The sequence below is a fragment of the Ictalurus punctatus genome, chromosome 15 (assembly GCF_001660625.3).
Source record: "Ictalurus punctatus breed USDA103 chromosome 15, Coco_2.0, whole genome shotgun sequence".
Lineage (NCBI taxonomy): Eukaryota > Metazoa > Chordata > Actinopteri > Siluriformes > Ictaluridae > Ictalurus > Ictalurus punctatus.
In genome coordinates this window covers 17515970-17536967 of record NC_030430.2, presented here as the reverse complement: position 1 = coordinate 17536967, position 20998 = coordinate 17515970, and the positions used below count along the sequence as shown (strand labels likewise).

The 20998-nt window shown below is 39.6% G+C and overlaps 1 protein-coding gene across 3 annotated transcripts; it reads right to left on the bottom strand.

Annotated features, from left to right (window-relative positions):
• Positions 1–449: 449 nt before the first annotated feature.
• On the bottom strand, positions 450–20902 carry klhl17 (kelch-like family member 17). Of its 3 annotated transcripts, XR_001814850.3 has the most exons (13): positions 19798–20675; positions 15982–16243; positions 15094–15215; positions 11603–11824; positions 7266–7382; positions 6924–7137; positions 6689–6833; positions 6331–6498; positions 5201–5289; positions 4676–4749; positions 4032–4213; positions 2077–2427; positions 450–1790 (listed from the first exon to the last, which is right to left on the bottom strand). XR_001814850.3 is itself a non-coding variant. In XM_017487600.3 (12 exons), exons 2-12 carry the CDS (start codon positions 16193–16195, stop codon positions 2199–2201), a joined length of 1776 nt encoding a protein of 591 aa, XP_017343089.1. In that variant the 5' UTR covers positions 16196–16243; positions 20684–20902; the 3' UTR covers positions 450–2198. The 3 variants fall into 3 exon arrangements, 2 of the variants coding, with proteins under 2 accessions (XP_017343089.1, XP_047016207.2); XM_017487600.3 differs by lacking the exon at positions 19798–20675 and adding an exon at positions 20684–20902 and having other exon boundaries at positions 450–2427; XM_047160251.2 differs by having other exon boundaries at positions 450–2427.
• Positions 20903–20998: the final 96 nt, after the last annotated feature.

The window sequence follows — 20998 nt, the reverse complement described above, 5'->3', positions numbered from 1 at the left end:
ATACAGCTAATTAAATCAAATGTTCCTTTAAACTAACACACATCTCTAATTTACAGCCATTTAGCCTGTAACTATTCCTATATCATTAGTGCTTATAAGAGTGAATATGTAAATTCAATTAACTTTTTCAGGTATACACCAGTTGTGGGTCTGTTGACTTGATCTCAATAAGGATCAAAGATGAAAAGGGGTTTCAAAACAGAAATGTTTTTCTAACAAATACGCCTATAAATATAATAATAATAAACAAACAAAAACATTGAATAATATATGGTTTATAATCTAAAATAGTAATTGTTTAATAATAATAATAATAATAATATAATTCACTAATAAAATACAAAAATAAATTGTCAAATTATTATTATAATATGTAATTAGACTAAAAAAAGATGACCCAATTTTTGACCCAAAAAAACACTTTAGCACCAAATTAAAATGAATTCACATTACTTTTGAAAACAGCTTTATTTTTTTGTGTACAGTAGTATATTGCTCCATCTGACAATAGTGCAAAAAATAATTAAGTAATAATTAAATTTCCTTCATAAATATAACAAAATATTATAAATAAACAACCACAACACACATTAAAACAAAATGAACTGGAAAAAAAAATCCATGTTTACATACACATTGCACATTTGAATATGGATATCTGTTTATGTACATAGGCTTTTTTTCTGGGTTGGTTATCCTGGGAAAAATTCTGGTTTGACCAGAACACTGTCCCTGCCACAGAAAGAGACAAGAGAGCCTCTGTAGACTGACTTAACACTCATAGTCCCTGCATATAAGCTTCTTCTGACCTAGCATGGGTTTGTTCAAGAGCAAAAATCCTTCCAAAAAGGAAAAAACAAAGGTTGTAACTTCTTAGAAGTTAAGCTACATTTTTTTTAAAATCAAAGTGTATATGACAATGAGTAAGGGTTTCGTAATCCTGTGTTCTCACTGTCTGATTCCTATATCTAAATCCTCAAAGTCAGTGTTCTCCACTAAAATAGGATGCATTGGTAGTTGCTCATACCCATGACATCTCAGCAGCACATACACACACTCTACCCAGATCTAACCCTATGGTGCAAAAGCAGTGAATGTTCTGAAATGCAATATATACACATGAGCGAATCCTACACAAGTGAAGGAAACAGGATAAAGTATCTATAATTGTCACTCCAATACAGGAGTCACATTTGTGCTGAGAGACTAGAAGTAATCGCCGAGCACTGGGTTTGGCTTTCTCAAAGACAAACCTGTGAATGCTGCGTGAAAAGTAATGTGAGGTAACGTGAGGTTGCATGTAGGTCACATCCACTTTCAGTATGGCTATACTCTTTAATAGAGAGGCCTTTGACTACAACGTCCCCGTTTTTTATGGTATGATTGCGGAGTCATACAATAATTTCTCTGGCTTCGGATACATGGCTACATGGCTATGAACTCGATATTTTTACTACACTGAAAAAAACTCCCTCAGACGTTCTCAACTAATCACATCTTCTACCATCTCTGATATGTAAATATCAGACATCCAGTGGTCCTTCTGCGTAAAACATCTCTGAATTAGTGTCATATGTTTATATATTACATTTAGTAAAATAAATAAGAAAATATATTCAACATGTACTTGAATTCTCTGGTCAATATTTCGAGTAGGCTTAGCTCATCGTTAAATATCCAGCACTGTATGAAGTCTCTCTGCTTCTGTGCGTCCATGCACAATGGTGAAATGTGGCAGCTTGCACATCACTGCCACCTAGTGTGGCACAGCAGCACTAAAATGTTTTATTCTGCCAAGACAAAATTTCGGTCAACATGCATGGCAGAACCGAAGAACTACATTCCTAAGTGAAATCGTTCATTATTATATATTATTGCAATATCATGACACCCCCCTCCCCCCCCCAAAAAAAAAAAAAAAAAAAGAAATAGATACATTACAGTATACATCATATACATGTGACTTCAAAATGGCAGAGGGACTCTGCACTTTCAAGCATTGGGGTGGAAGGTGCAGGATGAGGAGGGCAGAAATGTGTGGGCTTCACTTTTCATATTTCATATAACCTGTTTTACCTCTCTTCATCTGTGCTATGGTCCATGGGCTTCTGCTCTCCCACCAGAGCTCATACTGAGCAGTTGCGCCTCTTGGCCACGCAGGGCAAGCCGCTGGAGCTCAGTCGGGTCTTCACCCTTTGTCAAAGGCTGGTGGAGGAGACTGAGAGCGTTGGTGAGGAGGGTGGTGGGAAGTTGAGCAGCTCCAGAACGGCCACTCCAACGCTGCTACGGCGTGTGAACATGCACGACGCCGCCACCCACTTGTTGCTGCGTGGATTGTACTTCTCAATAGAGTTCAGGCTGGAGCTACCATCGTTTCCACCAACAGCGTAGAGCCAGCCGTCCATGGCCACCAGGTCATGAGTACTCCTGAAGAGGATGAGAATATTTATATATATATTTATATATAATGAATTCAACTAGGCATTTTGAATGGGTGTACAAATGCATGTGCATGGTGTTCTGTGATAGACAGGCATCCCATCTGGATGCACTATAATCCTGAGCAGGATTAAAGTCGCTGCTATAGATGAATGCATCTTTTTGTGACTGTATAGGAATAGTCTAAAATAATTGGGATGGAAATGAGATTGAGACAGAACCTCAAGGCTTACATGTGCGAAGATATTCAGAAACATTAATTCTGTTTCCACACCAGGAACCAGTGCCAATTTTACTACCTGGGCTACACTTCCAGGAACCTTTTTAATTCCTGCTTGGGAGTACCCTAGAATTTCTATTGATTGGGAAATTCTGAGGTTAAGATTGCTAATTGATCAAACGCAATTTTCAGAGAATGACCGACCTTCACACTAGAGGTCGAGTGATTGATCGGCACCGATAATCGATTGCTGGACATATCGGTTATCGGCAAAAAACCCACACAAATAGTTATTACCGAGTTGTGGCAATTACAGGAGCGGCTGAGAAGGGTCTGCTGTCATTATACAGTACGAGAGTGGCCTCTAGAGGTGAAATAAAAACCATCACTAACAAATTTTGTGTTATTTGAAGTATTTTTGATTCATTTTGGATGAATTAATTATTTAGAGTGTTACTTTTTGGTTCAGTTTCGATGTACATATTTTGGTTACTTTAATATTTGTTAATAGTTAATATATATATATTAACATGAATATATTTTTCATTAAAAAAATTACAGTACATTTTCAGTACTTTTTATTTTTGTAAAAAGTTCAGCAATATTTTACTTTGAGTGTTGTGTTCATTCAGCATCAGTTTGAAAACTATCGGTTGATTAATCAGTTATCGACAGGTATTGCCCAACGTAGTTAAAAGTATTGGTAAAATCCACTACTGGTCGACCTCTACCTCACACCCAGCATTTTAATAACCTGTGTTTAGCTAACAAGTGGCATGACCAGTAAATATTTGCTTTTCACACAAGTGATAAGTCAAAAACATTAGAAGCATGTTCTATGAAAGACTTTATTTGCTGTAGAAGCAACTAGCAGCAAGAACAAGAACCCAGAAAATCTGAAATTGTGTTTGTGCAGCTCATTTTAAAAGCTGCATTAATCTTAGCGATACAATAAAGAACACAACGTCAGCCTTTCTCCGTATTTGCTTTGTTAGCTACATTAACGCTGGACACATTGTAGAGTTTGAGACAGCGGTAATGCAAATAAGGAACTTGTTCAAGAAGTCTGCAGTTCTCATTCAGGAGAGTTCTGCAACCCACGAAGTTTCAGAAGTTTGGTGAAAACAAACCTCTTGCTGCTTGGCCAATTTGAACTGCTTGCTCTGCAATCAGAACCCCTTCATGATTAAATTAGCCACTGATTAAATTGGCTGTTGTGCCAATAGCTACTACAATTCAGTCTGAACTCTCTGATCTTACAGTGTTACCCAATTCTTAAGTTCAAGTTATTTTTGAAGGAGCACTACACCCAGTTCACACAATACACCAAGCACTCACACTTGCAGTTGTTTGCTGCAGATTACCCGCTTACCTGCGAATGTTCATTGGGGCCACTCCTTCCCATGTGTTGGTTTTGGGGTTGTACCGCTCCACTGAGTTCAGGCAGCTGGTTCCATCATTGCCTCCAGCAACATAGAGCATTCCCTCCAGTACTGCAACGCCAGCACTGCTCCTCCGGCTTAGCATGTTGGCTATGGCAGTCCATGCATTACTCTTAAGGACAGAAAAATTACGAGTGGCTTTGGGGATAAAACCTAAAAAGTCTATTAAAAGAAGTACTCTGCAAGATTTAGCACTGTCTTCTGCCTGTGAGGTGAACTACAATTGCGACAAAATGACAAAGTTCTTTCCCAAACCCCTTGGTGAAACTAATTATGAAATTAACCAGGACAGAAGAGCTCTGATTTGGGGGTGGAGCTTACTTCTGGGCCAGAAAAATATAAATAAAAGTCAAAGCAGCTAGCTAGATCCATTGCATGGAAGATATGTATAAAACGGCATGACTATGGTCTAGAAACACTTGGAAAAATAAAAACATATTGCCTTAGAAATCTTAAAACTGAAACCTGATATCATACTAAATTTTGAAATACGTCTTACATTTTTATGATAGCAGAATAGCTTTTATAACTTTATACCAAGTTTTACAGTAAATGAAATGAAATTAAAAAGTACCTGTGGATCATATTTCTCTACTGTGGCTAGGTGTGAGGAGCTATCATATCCACCAACTGCATACAGACTGCCATCTGAAAACAGAGCCAGTTATACTTTTGTTAATGGGAGTTAAAAAGGTAACATTGCTTTATGCACTAGCAGCCACTTCAGGAAAAAAGTCAAACTTGTGAAACTTATTACACAGTTCCCTCCAAAACTATTGGAACGGCAAGACCAATTAATTAGTCATTTGTGCTATACACCAAAGACATTCAGATTTGAGATCAAAAGATAGAGACGAGAGATTAGGATTTCATCTTTTATTTCTTGGTACCTACATCTAGATGTGTTAAACAACATAAAACATAGAACCTTTTGTATCAGTTTCAAAGAGGACTGTAAATTACAGGTCTTGTCTTGCCAAGTGAATCAGTCCTATTTTGCAGGAACATTGATGATTGTGAATGTTGTCATTCACAAGCATAAGCATTAAACATTTCTTGGTAGGTTACGCAGAGAGATTACTTCTAAAGATAAGCTCACCCAGTGTGGCAACTCTCACATATCTTCTCCTGGTACTCATGGCAGCAATGGAGGTCCAGGTGCCAGTTAGTGGGTCATACCTCTCTGCACTAGAGAATAAAAGAAGAAAAGCATACAAGTGTTTATGATGACAATAAAATATTATTGGATACAGCAACGGCAAAATAATCCATTCCTTTAAAGCACTGATATATGGGCAAAGGGTTGTACTCATCACAACCATATGTGATTTTTGAACATCCCATTCCTCATTTAGTTCCTATTCATCCCAAAGGTGTTCAGTGGGGTTGAGGTCAGGACTCTGTGCAGGCCACCTGAGTTCTTCCACTCCAGCCTTGGCAAACCATGTCTTCATGGATCTTGCATTGTGCACACGTGCATTGTCATGCTGGAACAGATCTGGGCCCTTAGTTCCATTGAAGGGAAATTGTAATGCTACAGCATACAAAGACGTCCAGTGCAATTGTGTGCTTCCAACTTTGTGGCAACAGTTTAGGGAAGGCCTACATATGGGTGTGATGGTCAGGTATCCACAAACGTTTAGCTATATAGTGTACATTACGGGTAAAATTGGAAGATGATTGCTTATGTTACCTAACTAGTTCATTTTAGTACATCAGAAAAATGCAGCAAAGGACATCAACCGGAAACTGCTGGCCAAAATATATTGCTTTAAATGTTCACCCAAAGCAGTTAATATCAATGAGAACAGGAATTCTCAGGATATTAAATGTATGTGTGGCTAGGGAAGTCGGATTACTGACAGATAAGCCTTTTATTGTATTTAATGTTCAAGATCTGTTTTAAAACATTTAACATTTAATTTATGAATCCATATGAAACCCATTTACAGTATATTCTGCAGTGTGCAAGTTTTCTATTACAAATATTATAAATAAGCAAACAAAAAAAAGAGGAAAATGCAAAATTGAAATAATTTTAAAAGACAGACAGACAAACAAACAAATAAATAAAGTATTGAACTCCAAAGTCTGGGGTGGTAGTTATCTTTTAGGGAATCTATATCTCTTATTGATTATCAATACAGTATTGACATTCCTGGAAGAAGAGTTATATTTATGTGATTTATTACCTACTGTCTTTCTTTCCAACCCTAGAGGATACCTTACCTGTTGAGACAGGAAGCACCGTCATAGCCTCCAGCTGCATATAACAGGCCATGAAGCACTGCCACACCCAGACAGCTCCTCCTGGTTCCCATAGATACTTCTGGTTGCCAGCCGTTGGTCACAGGATCATATGACTCAACAGTGGCCAAATCAGATGTGCCGTCATATCTGACGTCAAGAAACCAAAGGTTAAAATCAACAGAATTTATAATCAGAAGGAGGGAGCCAGATAAGGGATGAACAACGTTTACCTTTTAACCTCTTAGAAAGTCACTGATGTGCTAGCACAAGCTCAGGTAGATGTACTCCAAGAATAACAGAGAAAGCATACCAGAGACAAGGATAAGAGGCTCCGTACCCGCCTACAGCATACAGCTTATTCCCGATAGCAGCGACTCCGACTCGGGCCCGTCGTGTAGACATAGACGCCACCATGTGCCAGCGGTCTGTCCTGGTGTCATAGGCCTCACAGTCTCCATGAATAGCAAAGAGACTGCCGCCACCTGAGAGAGATCACAATGGATTGCTTAACTGACATGAACTAGAAACCGGCCTCTCGTTAAAATACTGAAAATGTATCTTGATGTACTGACCCACAGCAAACAGCACAGGGCTGGCACCCTCACAGCGACGGGGCCGAGTGCGACAGTTACTAAGCACGCCCCTCTGCTCGGGCATCAGGTGATACTTCAGCGCCTCTATCAACAGATCTTTACACTCAGAGTGGTGGCGCACCAGAAGCTCCGTGTCCACGTTACCCATCAGGAAGTCCCGCGTCAGCAACGGCAGACGCACACACTTCATCAGCTGGAGGAGAACGTTGCCCAGTGTGTGAGATTGAAGCAGACAGGGAGCCAGAGAAGGGATGACTGAGTAATAGGTTATATATGTGAATTGGTATAGATAGTATACTTGACAGGCAGGGATAGACTCACTCTGGGTACATGCTGCCTCCGCCCATCAATATCGTGTTTGACCCAGCTTAGTACAGCCCTGTACACTTCCTCCTCTGATGGAACATTCAAATTGTCACTAGAGATAAGGTCCAGCACCTGTAGCACACACACAATACAGCAACATACACTTTCAATTTATCCCATTTGACACATGTATATGCACATAAGTAATCTGATAATGGGAAATCTCTGGATCTACATAAATCAGTTAATAATCTAATCTCTTTCAAAATGCATGGCATACACATCTCTACAATTGCTGAATTTCAGTTTACAAATTATTTCATCTCAAACATTTATTTGGTAATTATTTTTGAAAGCAAATTCCACACAATGTACACTAAGCTATTAAGTATATTTTGTTTGATGTAGAAAAACCAAAAGATACCAATAAACAGTATACATGTGCTGAATATCCTAATTATATGGCTGAAACTGACAGATTTGAGCCAGAATGAAATGCAATCATGTACTCGATGTAATAATATAATCAGTATTGCTTTTCAATAGGGACTTGGAGAAAATGATCCACACTGAAAAAACTAAACCTTCATTGCTTTTCTGGCATGTTGCATGATCAGCAGAGGATTGCTTTTTAAGAAGGGAATGTGATCCACCTTTAAAAGCAATCACATATTATATTTCAAGCTTTTTTCCCCACAGTTGTGATTATATTACACTCTTGGACAGAATTTTCTCCATACTGTCAAGGTCAGGGGTCAAAGACAGTGGACACACCTGTGCCCAGTACAGTCCTGGTCATAAGTGCATACAGGTATTTTTGTGCATGTCCGCAAGGATACATACACTCACTGAGCACTTTATTAGGAACACCTGTACACCTACTCATTCATGCAATTATCTAATCAGCCAAACAAGTGGCAGCAGTGCAATGCATCAAATCATGCAGATACAGGCCTGCAGCTTCAGGTAATGTTCACATGAACCATCAGAATGGGCCAAAAATGTGATCTTAGTGATTTTGACCGTGGCATGATTGTTGGTGCCAGACGGGTTAGTTTGAGTATTTCTACTGAACTGCTGATCTCTAAGGGAAACAATCATGATTTTCCCTGGTCTTAAGCCTTAAATCTTGGCATATGTCACAGCTGAGTGGGCAGAGGAATAAATTGCATACTGCTGCAGTGACACAAGCCACCAACACTTGCTGTGAAAAACACAGAGAGAAAACAGACAGCAAGACAGAGACAGCAAAAGAAACCAAGCAGTGCCGCCCTTTCATCAACTACTGTTAGTCATGGAACACCACCAATGCCTGAAAAGAGATTTTTTTTTTAAAAAGGCTTAAGGAAAAAAAGCCTTTCAGCGTGAGAGTGACAGACCTCAACTAAGCAAAAGAAGCACTAGTCAATTTACTCAAATAAGTAAATTTATTTAAAAGAGAGAGGATTAAGAACAGACAAACACTGCATATAAGAGATCATTTGAGGCAGATAATTTTAGATAATGCAGAAAAAAAAAAAAAACATTCATGACCCCTGAAAGAATCAGGATGCTGACCTAGCATAGGATTTGTGTCTAGGCTCAAAAATGTTGTCTGGCTGAGATCTGAGCTTCTCACTTGTATAATTGCATGTCACTGCCTGCTTCCTTTCCCTCCATCTGGGGACAAGAGGAAAGGAAGCAGTACAGCAAATATATTTGTCAACAGATACTTCCTTGCTTACTGACGCTTCACTTAACTATGCATTACTTATTACGGACTTGTTGCCCAACTTAATAACCTGTCACTGGTCATAACAGATTTGAATACACGTTTGCCTCGCAATTCTGTCGGTTGGGGGTTCTTTTACCGCCTCCGCCCTGTGTGCGCATGCTATCCTCTAGCTATTTGCATACTAGTTTGCATGCTATTCCCATGCTTTGGGGATTTCCTTCGGGTACTCTGGTTTCCTCCCCCAGTCCAAAGACATGTGCTGTAGGCTGATTGGTATCTCTAAATTGCCCATAATGTGTGAGTGATTGTGCCCTACGATAGTGTGTTCCCCACCTTGTGCTGAGCTCCCTGGGATAGGCTCCAGGCTCCTCGCAAGCCTGTGTAGGATAAGCGGTACAGAAAATGGATGGATGGATGTTCTTTACTATATTGTCATTTTGTATTTAGACATTCTTGTCAGGTTGGAGAATTTAACCCACATACTTGCATCACATCCTACAATAACAAGGAAACTTGTGCATCCTCTCATGGAGAGCCTCCTCTCTCCTCAATTCCTCCCGGTCTATTTAAAGAACTGATGCATCCTTAATGACGGCACACTTCAATCGATTTCAGGATCATGGGCTACAAAGATGTAGGAATGAGTCATCGATTAGAGCAGGGGCTCTCAAACCTTTTGTAGCCAGGGACCCCTTTAACTGTAAAATGAATTTCATGGACCCTCAGTACAGATTTATTGTATTTAATTGTATATAGTAATATTTTGTCGATCTATTATGACTTTAGAGGTTTCTGCTGCTGAACTTCCATTGAGAAAACACATTAGTTACCTGGGGACATTATTTATAAGCCTTAAACCCATTCAGATCAAGGGATTAATGAAACAGGCTAAAACAATAAGAATTCATTTTTTAAAAAGGACCTCCTGGCTATGTTTCATGGACCCCTGGCTACTTTTGCTGCAGTCTCAAAAGTCTCTCTAATCCTTGGAGTTCTTCTCCAATCTAGACTTTTGGGCCATCATTAAGGTATAGAGCGATGACGGAGCTCTCAAGTGAGATTGGGTTAAAAGGAAGCATTTAGGACATGGCATTCTTGACACAAAGAGGACAGCCACTGAATAGACCTTTACATAAAAATGACTTCAGACAGTAACTTTAAATTACAACCCCAATTCTGAAAAACTTGGGACTTGAAATAAGAAGGTGATGTGAAACAGGTGAGGTAATCGTCTAATCTTAGTATATAAGTAGCATCCAAAAAGGCCTAGTCCTTCAAGAGCAAGGATAGGTCGATGCTCGCCAATCTGCCAACAGTATGTCAGCGAATAATCCAACACTTTGCGAATAACTTTCCCCAAAGACAAATCGGTAGGATTTGGGGCATTTCACCTTCTACAGTGCACAATATAATTAGAAGATTCAAGGAATCTGGTCAAATCTCTGTGTATGAAGGGCAAGGCCGAAAACCACTACTGAATGCGCATGATCTCCGATCCCTCAGACATCACTGTCTTAAAAACAGTCATGAGTCTCGGGAATACTTTGGTAAACCTTTGTTAGTCAACACCATTCGCCGCTGCATCCACAGATGCAAGTTAAGGCTTTATAACGCAAAGCAGAAGCCATACATCAACACTGTCCCGAAGCACCGTGAACTTCTCTGGACTCGATCTCATCTGAGATGGACAGTGGCACAGTGGAATCGTGTTTTGTGGTTTGATGAGTCAACATTTGAAATAGTTTTTGGACAAAACAGCCGTCGTGTTCTCTGGGCCAAAGAGGAAAAGGACCATCCAAGCTGTTATCAGCGTCAGGTCCAAAAGCCGGCATCTGTCATGGTATGGGTGTGTGTCAGTGCCCATGGCATGGGTAACTTGCACATCTGTGAAGGCATCATAAATGCAGAAAGATATGTACACATTTTGGAGCAACATATGCTGCCATCCAGAGCAGGACCACACCAAACCACATTCTGCCCGGATTACAGGCGCATGGTTGCGTAAGCAGAGAGTGCGGGTGCGAGCATGACCTGCCTGCAGTCCTGACCTGTCTCCGATTGAGAATGTGTGGCGCATTATGAAGCGCAAAATAAGGCAACGAAGGCCCTGTACAGTCGCGCAGCTGAAGAAATGCATAATGGACGAAAGGGGGAAAATTCCACTTGCTAAACTTAACCAACTGGTGTCTTCACTCAGTGTCCAAACACTTAATAAGTGTTATTAAATGAAAAGATGATGTTACACAGTGGTAAACAGTCGACTGTCCCAATTCTTTGGATGTCATCAGATTTGAAATGAGTGTATATTTTCAAAAAAGAAATTAAATTCACAAAGTAAAACATCAAATAATGTGTTAATAATGTGTTTTCAATATAGTACAGGGTGAGTTGAATTTTCAAATGACTCTTTTTGTTTTTTTTTTGCATTTTCCATACTGTCTCAACTTTTTCAGAATTGTAGGTAAATTACATAAATGGGTTGATAATCATGTTTTTGTTCATTCGTGAACAATTTGGTGACCAAAAGTTAAATACTAAAAGGAAGCTGCTGCTACAGGTTAACTGTAGCATTGGGTTGCCGGTGCTGAACTCCTGAATAACACATTCTGAAAATCTCAGCCTAACATTCCATCCTCACCTGTTTGAGCGGCAGCAGCATGAACTCCTCGGTTTTGGACACCTCCACAAAGTGCTGCAGGACATATTTGTGGGCAGACTTGAGCAGGTCGCTGCAGGAGTGTGTATCAGCGAAGCCACGGATGCCCAGGCAGTTAGAGGGGTCCAGCTGACTGAGCAGGAACTTGCAGCAAGCGTCTCTCACTCCGTTCAGCTGCAGGAGGCTGGCCGCCGGGAGCAGCGTCTTCACACATCACACACACAACCAAAAGCCATGAAGCTTAACCATAGCAAAGATATACTGTACATAACAATCTTTTTCCTGTATCATCATAGGGCTTGACTAAGTAAAGCTCTGCCCAGACTTGGTATCAATATTTCTGGTGATCCAATCACCAGTGAATAGCAGAGAAGTATAGCCACTCACATCTGGCATTTTCATGTGTCTTGAAAGCATTTTCAATCACCGCTTGTGATCGCTTTTCATGACTAGAAAGGTTGCCATATCTACCAAAAGCAACCAAATTTCACCTTAAAATCATTCCAAAAAAAGGTGTTTATATTTCGCCATGGTTCAGGATGCCCTAATTAAACTATCAGGTGCTTAAGTTGCTCACACTGTCCCCAATAACAGACTGTGAAGGTTTTCATTAAATAATGAAACATGATTTCAACAACCAGAAGAAAGGGAAGTAACCAAAGCAAACTGTGAGTTGTAGACTCAAATTTAGTCGGTGCCTTGCAGGACCGCATGGGCACATACTGTCAGTGTTTGTGGATTTAAAAAAATAAAAATAAAAAAAATCGTTCTCACACACACAAACACATTCAAATGTTACCATCGCACAGACTTTCTGAACATCTTCGAAATATGAAAACTCATTTATGCTCTATTGTATTTGTGGTTGTTGTTTTCACACCAATTTGATCATTTGTCAATTCCCAACCAGTAGCTAGCTGGGGAGAGTGAAGGCTTTAAAATTGTTCCTCCACTACATGTGAAGCTATTTCGCTTGATGGTTTGGTAGTAGTGCAAATCAATGTTCAATGTATGTATGGACAATTTTTGTATTTTTAAATGAACCCGCAGACAGAAAAAAAGTACTCTAGTATCAGACAACAATGTGGCTGCGCATCTCAAAAGTAACTCAATTCCACATGAAACCCGTGAACATGGCAACACTGGTGAGGTTTTTTGAAGTTGTCAGGGACACATTGCAGTTCAGACTACTCAAGTGAACTCATCACATGACACATGTGACACCATTCACACCTTTACTTAATGCTGTCTACATGTAATCAAATCACCCAAGTTGGATATTACTACCAAAACTGAATCAGTGTAGACGCTGAATTCAACGCTGATTTTGTGAGCAGAAGCCTGGAATGTTAGTCTAAATTGGGATTATTCGTCTAGACGCTTTGATGTGATTATTTGGGAAATGTATAGGAGTCTATGTCTGTACCTTTACAGAAGATAAAGATGCACTTTATGTGAAATAAAAGAAATAAGACACATTAGGTCTGGGCAATATGATACAATATTAATGCATTAAACATCACCTCACAACAAACATTTCTATAAGTATCACAGGTATCGTAGATAGTTTTATAACTTCTTTGCTCTCATAGCAACAAGCTGCTTATTGGATATTAATATATGTTACGGATGTTTCATTCTAACTCTTTAGCCTTGGTAATTAAGTTCTTTTTTTTTTTGATGTTGAATAAAAATACAGGGTTTTTTTTAAGGTTTTTGAAGGTCACTACTACAGGGTCTCACTAAAGTCTCCATACAGTACAACTTTTTCATACTTAATTTATACTTTATATATATTTTTTCAGATAGCCTTTAAGAATGTCTTTGACAAAAGAAGAACATATAGAAATCATGCTCGTGGCTGGATCGGGAAGCTGCTGCAAGGTGGCGATGGACTTTGGCAGGAAGCATGGCGAGCATATCACACACGCCACTGTTGCCAAACTTATTAACAAAAAGACTGGAAGTGTTGAGGACCAACCGAGAAGTGGACGTCCACCAACCTCCACTGACGAAGGCACAACCGACATGGTGCTAGCAAATATAGTCCCCTGTGTATGGAGACTATTGGGACACCCTGTATATTGCTCGCAGTTTGTTAGCAGATATACAGTTGAGTCCAAAGTTTTACATACTTTGGCATTCAAAGTCAACTTTTCAGAACGGCACACATTTCATGGTACTTCACATTTCCTGAGTTAAGTCAATTAAGGGATCTACTTTATTTCAACAAGAATCTACTTTATTTCAACAACATTAATTTAATAATAATTTCCTAAAGACAGATTCATTAGTTTAGCTTTTATTTACTACATCTACTTTTAAGTGGGTGAAAATGTAACAAAATTTGTTAGTATTTGGTGGCATTGCCTTTTTAATTCCGTAACTTGACTCAAAGGCTTGCCGTAGCCTTCCACAAGCTTCTCACGTTACAGAATTGTTCCTTTTTCCTCCTGATAGAACTGCTGTAACTCAGACAGGATTGTGAGCCTCCTTAGTCAGATGTGTTTTTTTCAGTTCAGACCACAAATTTTCTATGAGATTCAGGTCAGGGCTTTGTCTTCACCTTTGGGAATATGATTAGGATAATTGTCCTGTTGCGACCAAATTATAACTTTGTTGTTTTCTTGGGGTTCAGTTGAACCTTTCATTACTTGGAGTTAATTTGTGCCACTTTCCTGAACAATGCAGAGGCTGTATGGTCCCAAGATTTTTGTATTTGCATACAACGGTTTGTACGGATGCTCACGGTACCTTACATTCTTTGGAAATTACTCCTAAGGAACAACCAGACTTGTGGAGGTCTGCAATTTGTTTATGAGGTCTGAATTTGTTCCGCATTGTTCTTGAACCCCACTGACACCTGATAATCACAATACTCTCAGAGGAGCCTAGCCTTACGTTTTATAGAGTGGGGTCCAAAAGTCTGAGAGCACTAGTGAAAATGCTTCTATGTTACATTCTTTTCTAAATTTAAAAAACAATTTTCATTACAAATTACTCCACAAGTTTGTACAAAACCTGATGATCTATTTTGATCAAATCCATTGAAGTGTGCTTGCTTCAATAGAAGACATTAGGCTTGAGGAAAATCTGACCTTTTAGACAAAGCAGTTAACATGGTCAATATCATAAATGTGCTTCTATATAAATAGGGACCTGATGCAGAATCATGCATATTAAATATCCAAGATATTCAACATTACTTTGTTTTAAATATTTAACATTTCTAAAAAAAAAACAAAAAAACAAACAAACAAAAAAAAAACCTTCTGTTTATTTCCGATTTGAAATAAAACTAAATCCCAGATTTCCAGCATGGTCTCAGACTTTTTGAACCCCACTGTATATCACAATACTGATATCATGTCATATTGCCCAGATTTACATGATGGATACTTCTTGTTGTGGAAGTGTTTTCAAGTATATCATGCTATGATATTTCTGTCATATCAGACACCCTTAAGTTGTACCTGCACATTGCCTTCCCCCACTACTATCTCAGCGGTGTAGGCATACTGCACCAACTGCTCCAGTGCCTGTGGATCAATGTCATGCAGCGTCACGTGGGTTTGCCGGCTCTCTGACATCTCATCTGCGCAGCACACGCACGCACACACGTTCACACACACACAATTTCAAGTAGCAGATTTGACATAAAAGAAAGGTCATGTTGACAGGGGGTTAGAAAGCATGCTGATAATAAAGCCTGACATTTAAGTTAAATTAAGTAACTTGAGAAAAACTGGGTGTGTTTATCAAATCAGGCTGCCGAGTCAAAGAGGCGTTTCATTCACATTTACATGTTCTAGTGTTTTCTCCTCTAAGCTCCTCATCACAGTGAGTGGTACTAGTCCACTTTGGTTTAAATGAACGGCTCAGAGGACAGAGATGAGGTCAGAGGTCTGCTGGTGTATGGTAAGCTCAGAACAGTAATGGCACACTACTGTCCACTCTGTCCTGAGACGTATCAGCACACTCTAGCCTGAGGGGCAGTGGTGATGAAGGCAAATAGGAAAAACAGGGCACCTGCTGACCTAAGACCGGAAAGGGAAAAGAATACACATGGAAAACACAGGCCAGTGGGAAAGGAGGTGAAACAGGAAGCGATTCAATAGGATGCTGAACAAATTTAGCTCCGAGACAAACACAAACAGTATTAGCTTTAACTGTAATGATGAATTGTTTGAAATATTTATAACAACAAATTTTAGTTTTTTGATGGACACACAGATGGGACAAAATAAAACACACAGCCTGAATAATATTTAGCTAACATGTTGAGATGGTCCAAGTTATTTTAAATAATTCTCACATTTTTCTGCATTTGATGAGGTAGTATACACTGTAAGATCACCTACTAGTAAACATGGCGTGGAAGTAGGGGCTGCAGGACGCAAGCACCACTTTGTGAGCCTTGATCTCCTTGTTGGCCACGTGCAGCACGATGTCACAGAGCAGGCCGCGTTGCCGCATCCTGTTCATCGACACGAAGGAGTCGTGGTAGTGGCGTTTGGAGTTGTGCGAGATGCTGTGGCCATCGCGATTCAGCAGTTGCATGCCTCCCTCCATCATGGCGCTGCGATCCGAGGCCTGCCGCTGCCCGAGTCTCAGTCTCTGCAACTGAACACAAAAACATGGCTCCTGCTTAACCAATGATCGCTCCATTGCTCATGCTCAAAATGTATGCAGAAAAATACTCTTTTGCTTACAAAAAGAATGGCAGCGAATGTTAACATCTCACAAACAAGTACTGTATCATCATTTTTGTTAATCAAATTATAACGTAAGAAGACCATTAGAGAAGTGCAGGAAGAAGGACAACTGCAAGATCAAGTTCTAGTTTTTATGGCCATATGGACGAGTGTAGTGCACTTGGAGAATGTAGACATACTGAAAAAGTATTCTGTGGTTTGGCGTATTTTCCAATGCGACATATTCCATTCCCTCACTATCACATGGATGTGAACGTTACATTAAAGGATCACCAAAGGGCCAAAGTGAGCCTTTTGGCCACTGCCTAAATATCAAAAATTCATAGGTCTGCTTCAGAATGAGGGTTTGAAAAAAAACTAAAATCAATCTTAAATTCAAAATTAAGTGAGCCAAATTTCAGACCTGAGAGGAATTTTTTTTTACAATTAGCTAACCTCTGATAGGCTGAATCAGAATTATGGGCATGAATTTTTATAGCCATGGTCTGATTTATGAAGGTCAACATTTTTCTCATTTTCTCTTCTTAAGAAGATTAAACAATACTTCCTAAGAATTCTACGAATAATCCTGGTGGCATAAATCACACAAAACCGTAACCCAACCAGGTAGGCTAACCTGATCCTTTTATTTCTTAATTAAGGATCCTTTTATTCTAGTACAAACTGGAGTTGGAAAATATATTGAAAGGGCAGCTAACGATAATGCTAACACCAGTGCTTAAAAGCTCATGTGAGCTCATTACAAAGAAAAACAGGACAGCAAATACACTCTTGACCACTCTCATACATCAGTATGAGCTGAATTTCGGGTCTTGGATTTTGGGCCTCACATTATAGGTTACACTTTCATTCTCTAACCAACAGGAAGTGGTTCTCTACTGCCACCTGTCACTCCCCGAAGAGCAGATTTGGCATCATTTATGTGACAAAGTGGGCTCATCAGAGCTGCTGCAGTACCCAAGTGCCTTACTAATATGAGTATGTTGGCTAAATATGAATGAGTATGTAACAAAAACGTGCATAAAAAGTTTCTTATCAGAAACTGATGGCTCGACATGCACTGTGGACTAAGGACTGGTGATAGAAAGGGCATTTTAAAAAAGCAGCGGTTGCCTGTGGAAAACTAATGAAATTTGAAAATGAAATTTGCCATTTTATACACATTTAATAACGCTCAACCAGATTGAGTTGGAGTAATATCTCCTCACAAGAATAATACACTAAACACAACATATTCCCATATGTTGACTGCCCCGCGTCCCTGTGTAGGATAAGCAGTACGGAAAATATATGGATTCGATCTTTAAATAGCTAGGTCAGTTTGGCACCTGCCATTTTGCAGGTTAAAGTTGTTGCAGATAAAAATCACAAATCGTGGGGGGAAAAAAGTCATTTGTTGTGAGTTAAAACTGGTGGCCTCTTTCTGCTGAACATGACGCTCACCACCAAGTGATTTAGAACTGTTGCAAACGATAAGCTCTGGAAGTGTCAGAAATGTTTAACCAAACTTCCTGCTATGATGCGTGTTGTGACAGAATCTACTGTATAATCTGATGTGCAGCACATGTGAACCTAACTGATCTCATAAAAAGATTTTATTGGCATCATCTCGTACAGTGTGACACAATATATTTATACTGCGCGGTAGAAGTTGCCCAGGTATATGCTCTTGATTTGGTGCAATTCTTCTATCTGGAACAGAAGAAACCACATGTTTGCGAATCCTGACTTATGTTATCAGTCTAGCTTGCCAGCAGAGGGATCCAAAAATAAGGCTGAACATGACAACCCTGTGAAGTTTGTAACGTTTAAATATAACCAGAATTTCAAATATACACTACAACAACTTATTCTCAGTATTACAATGTATAGCTCTTAATAGTTTCATTTTAAGCTTCTGTTTGCAATTCTTCCATCATTATCATTAGCTCCACCCCCTAGCTGAAACAGCCCCGCCCCTTTCCCCAAGGTAATCCATGAAGTATTCACGCCCTGCGTTCTAATCGGCCTACTTATACTATTTACTGTTTTTGTGAAGAAAAAGAGTACATACTTTTAAATCTGTAATAAAAGAGTATGCAAGTATGGGGACATACCAACACATCGTGTAAGGGAAGAGAACGTTGTTGCCTAGTTACGCACACTGTCACCATAAATGAACTCCACGATGCTTTTCTTCATTTATTATTCCTTACGTAACTTATACTATATAGTATAATTTATCATGCCCTTGATGTATTTTTCAAAATTTCATTTACACCTCTCTAAAATGCATTTGGTCACAAAGCTCCTCATGCCTCACAAAAGGAGGTGTGGGTAATGGTAGCTGAAAAAGTGTCCACGAAAATAGTAGACTATCCAGGTACCTTTGGGATGCTCATTATAACATACTATGATTTGGGACATACTAATTCTCATCTCGTATACTATTTAGTACAGATAGTGTGCTAGTTGGGATGCAGGGCGGGTTTTAATGGAGGGAGCAGAATGTCTTTTTCAGTGAAATGATTTTCACTGAAATTGCACTTCACATTACAATCGCAGAAGGCACTAAAATAATAAACAGCTCCTTTAACATGCTTTCACGAAGAATATAATGCGCCATCTGCGGATTACTGTAGGAAAGAGCAAACAGGAGTATTAAAGGCAGCTGCACAAAAAAAAAGGAGTTCATGAATTTTCAAAATGCCACATAGTTTAATCAGTCGTGTATTCTTTCAAGATGTCATTGAAGTCCATGGATTGCAAGTAGGCTGTGTATACTAGGACATCAGCGTCATCACCTGTGAACAGCAAGACTCCATGGGTTAGACAGAGGTGAGCATTCCAGTGTTAATGATGATGCTCTTAATTAAGGGACGAATGAAAGCATCGCTGGGACTGAGTAAAGAAAAGAAAACAAAAGAAAAGAACATGGTGCAAGAACGGCATGTACCGTTGCTGAGTGACCTCCTTACTTTATTCTGTCCTCCCTAACGCACCCTTTAGTCAAACAAACCAACCTTTTACGGTTATACTTGTTAAAGCCGCCAAAGAAAAATCTGCTCGTGTAAGTGTTTCCACACGTGCCCTTACCAAGACAACCTAATGAAATGCTTTAGTCTAAAAGACCACCATCACCCCCAGTTTAAGTACACTGTGCATAGACACATTGGTTACCATGCCAATACCCCACCACCAGTGTGTAGACACCACCACTAGTCTGTCTGACTCAGCATACTGAGTCACATCACAACAAAACAACAGATGCAATGACTAAATGCAGCTTTGAATCTTCTCCAGGCCTGATAATAACAGCTGTGTCTTTAGTTTATAGCCTATAGCGCATACGGCTCAGCAATGCAGACTCCCAGCACTGCTCTGTAAAATGACTGAGCATCATCTCCTCACCTCATGCACTTCCTCCCCCAACCCCCCGCTGATTTACACACAGGATCCCCACGGGAAACACAGCCTTCTTACCTGGAACGACAGGCGCCCGCTTCCTCGATCTGCTTCTCTGGTGAGGAATGAAATCAAGCAGACTCGAACCGCCAACTGAGCCGTGCAGTCCGCGTGAAATGTGCATACAGACCTAGTTTGCGCTTTGTATGTTCTTGACGTAAATGCAGCCGCACGAGTGCTGCGCGCTGACATCATAATTTAAGGTAGCGCGCCTGAAACCTTTGTGTGTGCCTGTGTATGTGTAAATATATATATATATATATCAATATATCATTTAAAACCATACTAACGCCGTCGATTAACAATTACGCACTGATATAATTACTCCAGCACAAAATATTTAAAAATACCTCACAACGTATTAGTGAGGAAATAAATGTCATATCAGCTTGACTTGGTGTCCCTTACATTAGTCCACCTTAAAACATTATTGCGATTGGAAATCCGTCTTGGGTCTTTAAATCCAAACTGGATGTTTGTTTAAATCTTTCAGTGTGCACATTTAAAGCTTACTGTTATTCGTTTGGACGTTTAGATATGGTGTTTCATGTTATTTATTTATTTTATTTTCAGGAAATGCCCTCAATAAGCTAGCACCTAACCATAATATTGACCCAAGCGGCAGTTTACCGGTAGCAGCTTTTCTTTTTTTTTTTTTAAATGCAGTTAGTTAGCTTCCCGGCTAGCTGTGACTTCTCTTCCCAGCAGAGCTCCAGTGTCAAAGCTTGAACAAAGGCGCTAAGAGAAAAGAAGCTGCGACTAGATTAGATTTCAGACAGTCATGTTTACTTCAGCTCACTGTCTTACAGTCCTCCATTAAACAAAAATAAAAACTTTACTAGTGAGCTTAGCTAATGGGTCAGGTTATAATAAAGCTAATTAAACACCCCAGACCAGGACTCACCTGACGACGTCGCCTGTGTCTGAATGACAGCGCCTGCTTCTTTCTATGTACAGCTCTCTCCAGTTTTACCAGCAGCCGCAATGTTACTGGGTTGCAGCAATGTCTTCCCCCACTCTCAGCTAAAACTACACGAAACTAGAAAATAAATAAACGGACATGTGGTAATTACACGTAGCATCCAAACACAGAGCTCACTCCCAGGGTTGCCAGATCAGCGCAAGCAAAAAAGGAAAAAATAAATAAAGCCAATCCATCATGGATAACGTTATTACATTGTATTAGGTATTGTACTAGGATTTAAAAATAGATATCGTG

Excerpts from the sequence above, each read along its gene's own strand:
- klhl17 (XM_047160251.2), bottom strand. The coding sequence starts at position 19,974 with ATGATGTCAGCGCGCAGCACTCGTGCGGCTGCATTTACGTCAAGAACA. Across the intron at positions 7,383-11,602 it reads TGCTGCTGCCGCTCAAACAG|GTGCTGGACCTTATCTCTAG; the intron begins GTGAGGATGGAA and ends TGTGTGCTACAG. Across the intron at positions 2,428-4,031 it reads GCCCCAATGAACATTCGCAG|GAGTACTCATGACCTGGTGG; the intron begins GTAAGCGGGTAA and ends CATCCTCTTCAG.